This window comes from Primulina eburnea, chromosome 7 (genome assembly GCF_022965805.1).
Source record: "Primulina eburnea isolate SZY01 chromosome 7, ASM2296580v1, whole genome shotgun sequence".
Taxonomy (NCBI): Eukaryota; Viridiplantae; Streptophyta; class Magnoliopsida; order Lamiales; family Gesneriaceae; genus Primulina; species Primulina eburnea.
This window is the reverse complement of record NC_133107.1, coordinates 2,055,288-2,069,658: the sequence shown is the minus strand read 5'-3', so window position 1 is coordinate 2,069,658 and position 14,371 is coordinate 2,055,288. Positions and strand designations below refer to the sequence as shown.

Genomic DNA, 14,371 nt, shown 5'->3' with positions numbered 1-14,371 from the left:
CTGCAAGAGCAAATCCATTTAGGCCCAAAATTCACAATTGGCCCATATATAACCCATGTGCTAGGATCAATCGACTCATCAATCCCAGGCCCAACTCGATTGAGTTAGGGTTTCCTCAATTACTTGATGGATATCGATACAGCTTGATCAGAACTCCTTATATTATCCAATTTTGCCATTTTTAGGGATTGATTTCTCCTATTGTTTGAATGCTTCCTTTCTTTGATGGATTTCTGGATGCATCTTAGTTATCTGATCTTTCGAAGCCATTCGTGAGTTGTTTTTAGCGCATTGGTATATTGACGATTTGGAATCAGATGCAGCAACTTGCACAAGTCAAGGAGAGACCCTTCCCGGTGAAAATGGGAGAAGGGGTATTATCTCCAGACCTGCTTTTTTTTTTTCCGTCGAGTTACTTATTGAATGATTATTATTTGGTGCATAGCTGAAGAAAGTTCGTTTTTCGAATTTCCATACGTCTCGTTTGACCAATCTTTCAGTGATTATTTTTTGGGGTGTATCCGAGGAAAGTTTTCCGACTAACATCAGTCATTTTCACAACATTTCAGTGCACTAGGCGTATATGGAAGTAAAGATGGTATCATGAATCTGTTCTCAATTTGTTGGTGTCTAATAATAATGATTTAACCTTTGCTTTGACATTCTTTTTTTTTGTTGGAGTGTAAAAAGCTTAGGCTTTGTCTGTTTATGTTTCCAATGAATATTTTTTGTGCTCCACTCCATTTGCCATTCCTAAAATCTAGTATGTTATATTTTTGGTCCTGCTCATTTACGAGAGTTATTTTGTAATGGCAATGATAGTTTGTGTATTATGGAAATTGGAAACCCTGAAATTGTTCGGAAGAATGGATTTGGAATAGCACTTCAAAGATAGATGTTTGTCATTAGGTAACGTGATAAAGAGAGTGTTTTTTCCATCCCCTTCAACTGTGGAGGGCAGGTTGTGAAGGGGATCAGGAAAGTGTAGAAGGTAGGCTTCTGTTACGTCGGTTATGACTTATGTCTTTAGTATTTCTAGAAAATGTTTCCTGGAGTGTATTTACTGAAACATATCGAGGAAAGGGATGTATCTTTAGATTTTTTTCCCTGTAAGATGCCCTTTCTATGGCAAATGTCATGCTATGGTATAATATGTTCAGTTATTTAATTTTATTATGCTCTTATTTATTAATTCGAAGATATTATTTATTTTGTCAGAATACAATACGCTAATAGAATTATTTTTTGGAATTTGGAGTGATGAAGATTTGAATAAAAATACCAATTGTACAGGGAAATGAAAAGGCGATGTGAAGATTTATTTTTGGGAAATAATTTTAGTACGTTTTGGTTAAGTTCTAAGCAAATGAAAACATTTCCGATGAAAGATAAACAAACATGTTGTTGATAAGTTCCTTTCTTATCTGTTTATGTGTTGTCAAAGTTACTCACTTTTCCTGTTCTTTTCAGATTTTTTCCCAATCAGCAGATGTACAGCTGGAGACTACCCGTGCAAGATGTATTACCCCTTATATATTTTTCAAGCTATGTCTTAGAAGTAGCATACTTCAAATATTTGAGAATCAAATTTTTTTCTTTTCAGTTTCTAATGTCCTTAAAAAACACGGAGAACTTACAGAGCGTCTTTCTAGGTATGCATTCTTTGTTTTTTGTTTCTATTATGCTGACAGGTTTGATGGTTCATATGGTCTAATTTTGTAGAATACTGTGCATTTTGATCAACGATCTTTTCAATATTTAACAGGGTTCTATGAGTTGGTAATTAAAATTTTCAAATGAGACCACTGCTTGGTGTCCTTCACATCATTTGTTGTTACAATGTTAAATTAAATACTGTGTTTGACGTAAGACGGAGTAGGACATAGTTTTGATTGAAATACAAATCCTGTCCAGCCACATGCTGCCTTGTTTTGACCTATTTGGGCCTACATGGAATAACTGTTTACATGTATATGAGTGTGGCTAGCCTGACCATTGCCAATGTGTATAAGTCAAGAATTGTTGCTATTTGAGACGTAGCAATACCATAACATTACCCCAATACAGTGATCTATTTTAATTAAGTTGCGATGTAGTATAAAAAGATCCAATCAATATCATCTCATTGTCCCGATATAATGATCTATATATTAAGTTGTGATATAGTCCAAAAAATACAACTAATATCATCACATTGTCCCAATATAATGATTAATGATCTATTTAGTAAGTTGCAATATAGTGTAATATTTTGTGTCTATTCTTGTTTGCATACTCGCCCCTATGTTTTCTGAGTGTTCTTGGCTCTATCATATCAGGTGTATGTTCTGAAAGTTGCTTGATTGAATTAGGGACTCGGACAAGTTGGTGTTTGAGCGTTTGCAAAGGGAATTTGAATCTGCCCGTGCTTCTCAAACCCAAGGTAGTTTTATATGTCATATTTGATGTTATATTCCGTTATTTGTCTTATGCTTCCAAAAATTGTTGGTAGTTGCAATTTTTACATACTAATATGTTTTCATAAATGGTTGGATCCTTTGTTCTAAATGTCAACTATACGTTTCTTGAACTTGGTAAGGAACCATAAACAAATTCAGTGGATCATGGGATCCATCTATCTTTGTTTTGCAAATTGCTAGAGTTCAGCCCCACCTTAATTTAGTAATAATAAATTTAGCAAGAGTCAAAAGTTGTCAAAAGAAATTGATCATTCTCTCCATCTCACTCTGAAGATACATTTGTTTATATCCTCTGTGGTTTTAGATGAAATTGAGAAGTTTGATTTTGAATGTCTGGTATTTTTAACCCTTTAAACAGTGGTTGGGTTGGCGGTAATCTATCATACTTTTGGATTTTGGTTGTGATGCTGTGTGAAATTGAACACTCAGTTAAATGTCAAGAGAACTTTGAAAAAGTGTAAATTGTGAATTGATTGTATAAATTTTCAACATTAGATGCAAAGTTTGAGAGTTTGTGATCTTTTTCATCTGAAAGCATAATGTAGCTTTCGACGTCAGATCATCAGGTTTCCATCCTTTTTGTTTGTTGAATTATTTCTGTGTATCTTGTCTGTGCTTTCTCTGGCTGGTCACTGTTCAAAAAATTGATGCAGTTTCAAGATCTGTGAACTTTGATATATTCTGTAACAGCGAGGCTTCAGTCTTTGACGTCTATTAGAAGTTGGGACAATTCTCACTCAATTTTACTTTCAGTGCAAGTGTTTCGTGGGGCCCCGATAGTTTGTAGAAAGTAAGGTTTTATTAGGATTTGCTTTTCCGGATAAAACTACCAAACAATGTTGGTGGGAAAAGATGTATACTGAATATAATAGTTACCAGGATGAATGACCATGGAATGTAATCATATTTGAATTTAATAGTAGTTTAAATGCCCAAAATGGGAGCGATTAGCTATTTATTTCACTACGATGAATTCCTTTACACTTGAGGATCTCAAGGGTATAAGCAGATACATAATCTGATTTCACTTCTTATACAGCACCGATACTTTTATTTATGATCTTATGTTACCAGAATAATGGAAAACGTTGTGTCTGCACCCCTAACATCTTAGTCCCAACCTCTGCAGTGTCTTTTAATTTTATGTTATAGTGGAAGTACATTTATGGCTTACCACTTGAGAAAATATGTATTTCTTTTACTTAACGTATTTTTCTTCATCATTACTAGGTATATATGTTCTTGGTTAAATTATGTATCTTCTATGTATTTCTTTTACTTGACGTATTTTTCTTAGTCATTACTAGGTATATATGTTCTTGGTTAAATTATGTATCTTCTTTCCTTATCCTTATTCTCCTTTTACTGAACATATTACTTTATCTTCTGATACAACATTTTTATTGTTGTGTAGAAATATGTTTGGATGGTGAGCAATGGAATGATGGATTATTAGCCACAATTAGGGAGCGGGTATGTCTTAATAAGTTTGGTAATTTGTTTTTTTTTTTGGTGCTGTGTCTTTTTGTTTTCCGTGTTTTAAACCGAACTCACATTTATGATTGAAGTGTATGTTTTTTGTCTTTATTTTTTTGTGATTCGTGCTTCATTTGAACCGGAGGTTGTCATGTTTTCATTGTCATCATGCTGAAATTCTCCTTCTTATTTATAATATGAGATGAAGTTTGAATATCTGGTTTCCCATTTCGGTATTACATGCTGATGGCTTGTTATTTACGACAGGTTCACATGGAGGCTGACAGAAAAGCAATTCAATTGTCTGGAGATGGCGCTGCAATGCCAAATCTTCTCGTGCAAGAAAAAATAACTTACAGAGTTGGAAATAAAGTAATTATTGAATGAAAATTTTTGTTACTCCTGGGATTTTGTAATTAGTAGTGTACTCTGGATTCCTTCTCCTAAACCTGATGAAAGCAATCTCCTTGCAAAGGAGAAGGAAAATGCTAGGTCTCCATATTGTTTGTGGAAACATAATTTTACCTCATAAGAAAGGGATTATGCAATTGAATGGTGAAAGCCTCTAGATAGGGTAAGAGATAATGACAATTATTTAATCTTTGACTTTCTGTATTGAAATTAATTTGTAACATAATGGTATTTACTGGTTTCTAACTTCTTTAGAGTACTCCTTGAGGTCTGGTAATTGTCGCTACTTAATTCTGCATTGGCCGCCATTTCTTAAGGCGTATGCATTTTATTTCATTTTCTTTATTTTATGTTGCAGTGGTGGTGTAAGATGTTAGGTCTGATTTCTGCTTGCCAGTTTGAATGCAGTAATCGTGGACATAAAAAATGATATATGGCACAAACCTACTCATTCATATGTGTTTAATATTGCAGGAATTATTAAACACTACTTTTTTTTAACTAGTAAATATGGAATTATGTTTTCTAGGAACAAAATTCAGGACCAGGCAAGTGTCGTATACAAGTGAACAATGAGAGAGGCTAATTGTCTTTTTGGTATGCTTAGGGTCTGTTTTAGTTTCACCCTATTATATGTAAAATTCTTAGAAAAATCTCATTCAAACAATAACTTTATTATTGATAACTGAAAGCAGTAGAAGTTTTGAACAGGTCTGATCCAAATGAATTACGTACTGCTGCTTATCAACCATCAACACTAATATTTGGCAGCATGTAAAAATACCATATTAAAGCCGAGGATTCTTGTTTTCCGAAAATCCGCTTCAATCGTGTAATTTTTTGCATTTTCTTAATATTATTGTTTTATACAGGCAGTACCACTATGCCAGTGAAGAATTATTCAAAGGGTTAAACACATTATCCCACTTTCTTTTCTCATTGGCCTCTTGTGGGCCACATTTCTGAAAGATCAAAGTTCTTCACTTGTTTAATATCAATTTGTTATATTTTCTTATGTACAGATAATCTGTTGTTTGGAAGGAGCAAGAATTGGCATCCAATATGAGACATCATTTGCAGGTAATTACTGATTTAAAAATATATCGTGCAACTCATCTGGTGCCACTAATGTCATCCATACTTGGTGCTTTTGGCAAGCTAATCTATGCCAACTTAAAGGATGCGTCTAAGATGATTAATTCTCATCTATTTTTGGACAAACTTTATTAGTGGATGCCGGATATAAAACAACTAAAAATACCGTAAAAACTGTCTTTGTTCGGTGGACTTATTTCCTCGGATTGTTTATTTTTCTCTGGACGTCAATATATTTTGTGGCATTATCAATTTTCTATATCTAGCTCTTGGTTTATCTACTCTACCCAGTAGGAAATGGTTCAGTGTCTCTGCATTGATCAGGTTGAAACTTTTGGGTGTGTCAAGTTATATTTATTTTGCAATACATTCCTTAATATTATTATCTCGATAAAGGTTTATATTTACATGTGCCTTTTTTCATATTTTTATAAATTGAAATAAGTGAAGCTGCCTTAGTTGCGTTGTGGAATGTTGTGAAATAGAATTAATTTTCAAGTTGCAAACTAAAAGAATCCAAATTTTGTTCGACTATAATCCAATATTTTTTACTTTACAGGAGAACCGTGCGAGATTTTCCACTGTATTCTTGAAAGCAAGTCTTTCCTTGAGAAATTGACTGTTCTTGAGCATACAATTCCTTTTTTCTTGCCAGTACGTGAGGCAGAGAACGATTTTCTCTCATCTAATGCAATGGTGAGTACCATGAGATTGGCTGCATGTGTATTGTATTTAATTTGCTGATGATGCATTTCTGAATACGGTCATTTTCCTGCTTTGGTTCCAGAAATTCATTGATCATATAGGAGATTTGTTGCAGGCTTATGTTGATAGACGAGAGCAGGTATGCCAGTTATGGAATTGTTTTTTAGGTGTTCGGCATAATTTTCAAAGCATAGGCTGAGAATGGATCATTCTCTCTCTCTCATCAATTTAATTTTTTCTTTGTTTGTGACATCGGACATGTCATGATATCATGGATATGATCCTCCATTTTAATATATTTTTCTTCTTTAACACAGATGTAGTTAAAAATATTATCTAAGGTATTAATTTCAGCAATTTAAAAGAAATGTTCAAATTAAGTGGTTTTCATTTTTTTTTCGTAAGGTTTGCTGCTTTTTGTAAAATATTTTGCACAGACTTTCAGTATTATGTTTATGCAGTTTCAAGAACCACCATGTCTGAACGTTACTTGAATTACTAGAGGTGTATGCAATTTGCATAGTTGCTCCTTTGCTTACTATAATTCTTTTTTTTACTGAGCGAGACCCTGTCTCCCAATTTTTTTTAAGAGGAACTATCTCGTACAGTATGAATACCTGTTAAAAGAGACTATATTTCTCAAATGGGTTCATTTTATCTTTTACAATTGTGACTACTTTTTGTTCCTTTTTCCATTATGTTTTTTTCTAACTGAAGTTCTTGACGATGATTTATTCTATGCCGCTTCTCTTGTTCAATTTCAGGTTCGCCTTATAAAGGAGCTGTACGGAAATCAAATTGGGGAACTTTATTTTAGTCTTCCATATCATATGACTGAATTTGCGCTTGCAGATTTTGGTTGGTAGGTGTAGCTTGCTTGATGTGCATGTGCTTTTGTTTGATCTGATCATTGAGAAATTACTCATCATCCGTCTCCGTCTTTATTCTATTGAGAAGTTTAAACATTTGAGTTTTTCTTTCGTAAACTCTTTCACAGCAAGGTTACAGTGAGTCTCAGATACACCGATCTTGTCTCTACACTTCCATCAGCAGTCAGTGTTCTTGCATGGCCGATTCAGCAACATAAAAAATTATTGACTGGTGCAGCTCCAATCGACAGGAAGGAAAATGGAGCCCAAGGAACTCAATCTATTCCAGCCCGTTTGCAATATGCCGAGGATGCATTACGTTCAATGAGTTTACCTGAAGGTTGCACTAGATTTGTGATAGTAGACTGTTTATTACCGTCGTCTTTCTGTTTGTTTGCATTTCTTCCTGATATCATATCTCACACGAAAATAATATCTCACATATGAAGAAATGTATAAACTGTACACCTTTATTGTCAACTAACATCACCTTGTATTTCAGCATTTGCAGAGATTGTCTTGAACATGCCCAAAGCTCTCAAATGAGTATTTCCAGGAGAAGAAATATGCTTAGTGCTCGAGTTATCCCTGCCAGATGTAGCAGAAACTGTAACTGAAAGTTGTGAATTGGTATTATATCGAGAAGTTGATATATTTGTTTGAACATCACATTATGAGTGTATATATTAACTGGTTAGGAAAGGGTTCCTGCATACTCCGAATGGAAATAGCATCGCATTTATATCAGTTCCGAACAGTGGGTTGGGGCGCGTTTATTTTCTGATGCATTTATATCCTTGGTTTTCAGCGGAGTTTGGCATGGTACATTTTGATTTTGGACTCGCATTACCAATTTCTTTCAAAGAAACAAAGCCCACTCAGTATTGTCATGCATGGAATTGATAGTTGTTACAAGTGTTGGTGAACAGCGAGGATAAGCGAATAGTTGTTGCATGAACAACTTGGTTGTTGGAAAATACTATTTTTTATACTAAGTTTTATTGGTGGAGTATTTGCAATGGGAGAAATAATCAAAACGTGTCCCATTGGGATTACAATGGGGAGCGGACGGGTTTGTCATCTCCGTCCTTGAATTGATCTCTCTCCATATCTTTCTCAATCTCTGTTTTTTTGAGTTTGATAAATCTCCAAATTCCAAATCATGAGAATCAAATCTTCATCTCTGTTTTAAAATATTAATGAGAAGATGACATGAGGATCAAATCCTCATCCTTGTCCCAAAATATTAATGAGACGTGATAGGGATGGATATGAAATTTTTTTATTATCTATTATTATTAGTCATAATATTAATACCTAATATTTTAAAAATAATAAATATTATTATTTTTATTATTAATATTATTTTCGAGACGTCTTTTGTCATGAACTATTTCAAAGATTTTAAAAAGTTTTGAACCCAAAAAAATTGAGGATTTCCATCATCATTTCGCATTTTTAGACCCATGGGGGAAATCGTCTGTCCCATTGGAGAATCGGTCCCATCAAACGCCTCGACCCATACCCACGCACCACTATTGATCATGGGTCGTTAGGATGGTCCAACATAGGCCGAGGCGCATGTCCATGCACCGCCACTCACAGAATATCCCACTCCTGGAAAGTGATTCCTTTCGTCTTCCCCAACAATTGAACCCAAGATCTCCTGTCTTAAGTACCTAGATTCCTAAATGTTGGTCTTAAGTACCTAGATTCCTAAATGTTGGTAACCAGTTGAGCTAACTCCTAAAAGGTTAAAACAGAGGTATACCTATTTAAAATTTGCATTCAATAGAGTCATTCAGGTAATCTACTCTATGGCCAAAAGCTGAGAAGATTTTACATTTTTTATCTAGAATATTTTCACTCTAACAGGAAAAATAAAACATTTTATCCACAAGCCCTCGTTGTCAATATATTTACCAATCCAAATAAGATTAATCAAACACAAAAAAGCCAGAAAAATGAGTAAGATGCACATAGAAAAACGGCACTTCCTCGTGAACACCATCGTTTTATCCCATGTCATAATGATGCCCTTCAACTGAAAGGAAATGATCCTTATGGTTGACTGGAAGAGCCATGCTCCTGATGTCCAGCGAAAGTTACCACAGGTATGTCATGGCTGTTCGTTTCTGCATCAAGGGCGACCTCCCTAACATCAGCAACTCTGGCATCTGTGGTTTGAATATCACTCCATTCACTTTTTGCAGGCACAAGTGTTGGTTTTGATACGCTTAGACATGCTTTATCCACGTTCTCTTGTGAAGGATCAACATGCTTTGTTAGTGGTAAATCGGCAGCTGAACTTGAGCAAGACTCCGTCTTCTCTGCAAAGACTTGCCGTGTCTCAACCTGCTGCCTGCTAGCAGGAGACAGATATTCACGTAAATTCAGGATATACATCAAGAAAACCAAGCTAGTATTGGTTAATTAGTCCTTGACCAAATTCGTTTTTCTTTTTTCAATTTCATTCCTCAGGGCGAGACGTGTCGAACAAAGCACTCTGGCAAAAAGCATATCAAGAAAAAAGATCAAACTAAGTATGGAATTTTCTCACTCAAAATGAGTCCTGTAATATCACACATTAACTACTCTCATATGTTTATAACCTGTGTTATTGGTCAACATAAAAAAATGGAGTGGCCAATTCATACATAAATTTGGAGTTTGAGTCACACCGAGTATGTAAATGAATTTTTCATTTTTTATGGAAAAAGCACCAAAATAGTCTTTCAGCTCTAATTCAACTAAACAATAAAGCAAGCAAAGAAAGCATCATAAGAAATAAATAAAGATAAGAGTAACAAGGAAGGTAAAACCATTTTGTTTAAAAGACAGGTGAAAAATGAATATAAATTATTTCTCTCATCAAAATGGATCTTATATCAAACCTTCTCAGTTGCTCTTGCAATATATTTATATATGCATGCAGTTCTTGTTTCTCATTAGCTGCTTTTGCCTCCTTTTCCATGATTTCTTTTATTCTAGATTCAGCATCACCCTCAGAAATTCGGACCTTCTCTTCTGCTCGAACAACAGCACCTTCTAATATCACAGCACGCTCTCTAGCTTTTGCAAGCTCAGAACGCCACAAATGTGCCTCTTCAATGGCAGAGTCCCTATGTTTTACTAACTGATCTTTTTCTTTGCTCAGATTCTTAACTTGCTCTTCCAATTCTCTCATCTGTATTGTCGAAGGTAGAACATTGACAAATGAACAAAAACAGGAAACACCGGCATCTAAAAATGAAAATTAATACAGCACCTTCAGTTTAAATGATTCCAGTTGTTTGTCTGAATCTCTTGCTAGGCGCTCAACCTCTGCAAATGCGATTCTCCGTTGATCATCCATGGTACGAGCAGCAGATGCTGCAGCTTCAGCAGCTTCAGCCGTTTCAGATAGTTTCTCAGCTATTTCTTTTATTGTTGAGTCCCTAGCACGTATGTCCCTTGCAAGATTTTGCAGCTCTTCATCCTTTACCCTCAGTGTTTCCTGCAACACGCTACAGCTTGAGAAAATAATATAATTGAATAGGGAGTTTAAGGCAGGGAATGCCCATGGTTCATGTTACTCAAGATACATGATTCCATGTAATAAATGCCTGTGGTCTGGGCTGCCTTTTTTATTATTTTTATTGGATGTTAGAGAGATCGAGTTTACTATTTAGGATATCAAAGCAGTACATCTTAAGGATACAGCACCAATAAAGGGATCATGGAATCATTGTTTAATATCTTAAAGAAAATATAAAGCTCAACGATACACAAACAATAAATGACAGCTTCCCTTCACCTCGCTACTGCTTGCATTTCAGACAATTATCCAGCTGTCAGACACGAATCACCAAGTTTTACACAATAAAAATGTCTCCACATTAACTATCACCACCTTCGAATAGAATACCAATTAAAATCAAGAGGAGAAATAAAGTCGTAATTAGCACAATACAACCGTCAAATTTCAGTCCAACAAGTTCCAACCAGCAAACAAACAGAAGGAAAAGGACAAGGAAAATATCATTCAGCACCACAAAATCAGTGACGAAGATACAGAAGCAGCATGCATAAGAGGCTCCAAAATCTGCAGCAGCAAAGGTCAAAACAAGAAGTCTTGGAGAGACGTGAGGATGTGCTAGTTTTGCCTTCGTGATTTTATAAAAATGTGTATTTCACAATTTAGCATTTTGAATCTTGGAGAATCAAGGTTTTGTGCAATAGAGAAGGATGTGAAAAAACATATATACATATTTATACATACACACATTTGCGTGCACACACAGAGAGTTTTTGGATGATTGTACCTTCATGATTGATAAATCATCCATAGGTAACTCAGTTGTTCTATTTAACATAGCTCCCAAAGCATTCTTCATGGCAATTTGCATTGCAGCTTCTATTTCTTTAGAAGCCTCCAAGGCTGTGGAATTGGCGGCAGCAACTACAGTAGCAACTGTTCCCAACTTTGCGGACCCATTTCCACTTAAGGTATTTACCGCTTCTTTATGAGCCCTTAAGACCAATTGGGTTGCTCTGTATTTTCAAAGACAAACCAAATTCAAAAGAGAACACAACATCACAGTGTAGTTGATTTTTTTAAATAAAAAATATAGATCAACTTGAATCATCAAGAGAGCAGAGTGGAAAGAAAATCTGCAAAAGATTGAAGGTGCATTAAACATGAGATTAATTCGGGAGAAAAAGTATTAAATGAGAGAAAATAAGATGACAATCTAAAAGTCCAAAATTACTTCCCCTATTAAGGCCACTCCCATCACGAGCACTACCATTTACCCTCAGCGAGCCACAGGACGTACCCATAACACAATCCCCTCTCCCTAACAGTGCTACGATACCCACTCAAGAATTGTCTGACAAAATAGCCAACTCCTCCCCATTACAAAAGTAAAATCTCACCATTTCTCCCATTGGGTTCCCCTAGTATAAACTTTTAGCAGAGGATTATTTGTGCTAGATGGGGTGTTTTGTATCTCACTGTAGCCAACATCCCTCACATTATAGCATACATGTTGCGTGTTCCTCACATATTAAAGGTGCGATCTACACCTGCATCCGATAGGAGAAAGAACTCAACACTCACTGTAAAGTAGACACCCAAGCTTTAGCAGCCGCAGGCGTTTCTGCACAAAGAAAATAATCGTTTTTCTGTGGTGTGCCAATATCTGATAAGCAAGTTAAGAATGCAAGTGCTATGAAGTTCAATCACTAAGGCAAAAAAAATGGAATACAAATGTAACATGATTATTTTCAGAAATTCTGAATTCCAACACTCACCATCACCACCACAAATAACTTAATTTATTCAACTCCCAGAAAAATAACAAAGAAACCAGGTGAAGAAAAGAAAATATTCATGATATTAGTATGGATACAGAAACAGCATCCATCATACTTTGGTAGTCCTCTGAAACAAGGAAAAAAGGAGAACGATGTTAGTAAGACTATTCACCAAATGAAGAACACATATCTTCTCAAAATTTAAAATAACATATCAAAGAGTTTAAAACTTAACAAAAATAAGAATATTACTGGAAATTCACAGGAGATACTGTTATAGTGCTGTTTGCATCAAATTTTATGGTTCCTTTGACTGTTGGCTCATTTCTTCTCACCCTGTACATGCAAACCAAGAGAAACTTAAGTAAGCAGTACATCTTTACTTTAGAAAAACCGATAACAGATAGAGATTTATCTGCAGTGTCTTACTTGTACTCCATTTTCCCAGTTGTTGGATCTAAAGTAACCCACCTCTCATTCCATTTCCTCAGCTGTTAAACGGCATAATTTAATCATGTCCATTAATTTGACGAGAAATAATACAGATTCCAATCGAAATCAGAGACTTTTTTTTTACAAAAAAGTTCGCTTTCTACATATACTACATCAACAGCCATAAATTTTCAATTTTATGGAGCCTCTCTGTCGCTTAGCCACACACTATCTCAAACTATCAATTAACATTCCCGTTCCCTGTATCCATGCTGACAGATTGAAAATCCTTTGTTCCTCGTTTAATGTATTTCTGTAATGATTAAAGATACAGATTCTGACTGCTCTAGAAGCCACATTGTACTAGCAAAAAACAAAATGGTAAACCATAGGAAATCTAGCTTTAATATTACCATATGGATGAGGATGACATCATGAGAGGTGACGGTGACAACTAGTGGTTATAGTACTAGAAGACATTTAAAACATCCATAGTCTGATTGAACTGACCTCATGCTGAAAGCTTGCTCTTACATTGACATGAATAAACATCAATCAAACAAGAACATAACGACTAAATGATAGCCAAAATAACGAAAGATGACAAGCATTTAACGTGACAATGTTTTTCAATCTCCACGCACCTTACCCAACAACCATGCTCAAATATTGTTCCTTTGAGCCCAACACCATATTTACCTAAAAATGCTCCTTACCATGTCTCACCAAGAACGAAATGAAACCTAACTAAAATGCCAGGTCGGCCATTGTAGCTAACGGCCCAGCCCATGATTGAAAAATTAAAAAGATCAAATCAGTTGATAAAAAAACATATAAATGTTTCCTTCAATTTTAGAACACAATCAGCCAATTTTTTAAAAATTATACAAGACAAAAGTTTGTAATTAGGCATAAAATACCGTCGACCATGAAACTATATGAAAAAGTAACTAGCATTCCCTTACAAGCAAACTACAACAAATAAATGAGAAGTACCGTTTCGGATCGTTTAAGGAGAGGCCCTTGCAGTAAATTTCTCCCTGAGCTGTTCGTCAGCTGTCTTTTGATCTTCTCCAAACTCGTCTTTGTATCCGCATCTCCCTGAATACAGAATTGAAGATCCGACCACATCAAACAGCCTACAAACAAACAAATCCAAGGGATAGTGAACTCACAAGAGAAGCTCCATTCGAACTCATAGTGATCGATTACTATGGGAACTCCAAAATCGATGGGTGATCGCGAATGAGGTGAGGGTTTTTAGTTAGGGTATATAAATATAGAGAGAAAACAGTTTCCTCTCGTCTGGTGGACTATTTCACTGTCTTGGACTTGCAGGTCGAAGGACGGATTCTTTTTTTATCCTTCCTTTGAGTGAGACCACGTATTCATTCATAACAAATTATTATTTTTATATTAAAGTATTATTTTTAATGGTGAATATCGATATGATTAACCAATTTCACAATAAAAATTCATGAGATCGTCTCACAAGAGATCTATTTTTCTTTATTTCTTTCTTTTTTTTAAATTTTTTACTTTTATTTTCAAACACCATCTAATTTAATTTTTTTTTCCCATTTTTTAGACCATGTAAATTTAATCATTTATTTAAAAACACACACA

At 35.1% G+C, this 14,371-nt stretch overlaps 2 protein-coding genes across 4 annotated transcripts; one reads left to right on the top strand and one right to left on the bottom strand.

The window, feature by feature from the left end:
• The first annotated feature begins 80 nt into the window (after nucleotides 1-80).
• LOC140836498 (uncharacterized) lies at nucleotides 81-7,772 on the top strand. The gene is made up of 12 exons (XM_073202051.1): nucleotides 81-374; nucleotides 1,471-1,519; nucleotides 1,604-1,652; nucleotides 2,352-2,422; nucleotides 3,874-3,932; nucleotides 4,203-4,307; nucleotides 5,369-5,426; nucleotides 6,001-6,137; nucleotides 6,229-6,285; nucleotides 6,911-7,008; nucleotides 7,144-7,355; nucleotides 7,518-7,772. The coding sequence occupies exons 1-12, from the start codon at nucleotides 318-320 to the stop codon at nucleotides 7,559-7,561; spliced, it is 996 nt and encodes a 331-aa protein (XP_073058152.1). The 5' UTR covers nucleotides 81-317; the 3' UTR covers nucleotides 7,562-7,772.
• A 1,011-nt stretch (nucleotides 7,773-8,783) lies between these two features.
• On the bottom strand, nucleotides 8,784-14,098 carry LOC140836497 (uncharacterized). Of its 3 annotated transcripts, XM_073202050.1 has the most exons (10): nucleotides 13,921-14,098; nucleotides 13,742-13,846; nucleotides 12,743-12,804; nucleotides 12,566-12,649; nucleotides 12,409-12,440; nucleotides 12,117-12,198; nucleotides 11,320-11,548; nucleotides 10,284-10,511; nucleotides 9,910-10,202; nucleotides 8,784-9,380 (listed from the first exon to the last, which is right to left on the bottom strand). In XM_073202050.1, exons 1-10 carry the CDS (start codon nucleotides 13,942-13,944, stop codon nucleotides 9,077-9,079), a joined length of 1,443 nt encoding a protein of 480 aa, XP_073058151.1. In that variant the 5' UTR covers nucleotides 13,945-14,098; the 3' UTR covers nucleotides 8,784-9,076. The 3 variants fall into 3 exon arrangements, with proteins under 3 accessions (XP_073058151.1, XP_073058149.1, XP_073058150.1); XM_073202048.1 differs by having other exon boundaries at nucleotides 13,742-14,092; XM_073202049.1 differs by having other exon boundaries at nucleotides 8,784-9,377; nucleotides 13,742-14,086.
• Nucleotides 14,099-14,371: the final 273 nt, after the last annotated feature.

Coding starts and splice junctions, on each gene's coding strand:
- LOC140836497 (XM_073202048.1), bottom strand. CDS start 13,876: ATGTGGTCGGATCTTCAATTCTGTATTCAGGGAGATGCGGATACAAAG. Junction 12,805..13,741: donor TCCTTAAACGATCCGAAACG/GTACTTCTCATT, acceptor GCCGTTTAACAG/CTGAGGAAATGGAATGAGAG. Junction 10,512..11,319: donor ATGATTTATCAATCATGAAG/GTACAATCATCC, acceptor AGCGTGTTGCAG/GAAACACTGAGGGTAAAGGA.
- LOC140836498 (XM_073202051.1), top strand. CDS start 318: ATGCAGCAACTTGCACAAGTCAAGGAGAGACCCTTCCCGGTGAAAATG. Junction 3,933..4,202: donor TAGCCACAATTAGGGAGCGG/GTATGTCTTAAT, acceptor TATTTACGACAG/GTTCACATGGAGGCTGACAG. Junction 4,308..5,368: donor CTTACAGAGTTGGAAATAAA/GTAATTATTGAA, acceptor TCTTATGTACAG/ATAATCTGTTGTTTGGAAGG.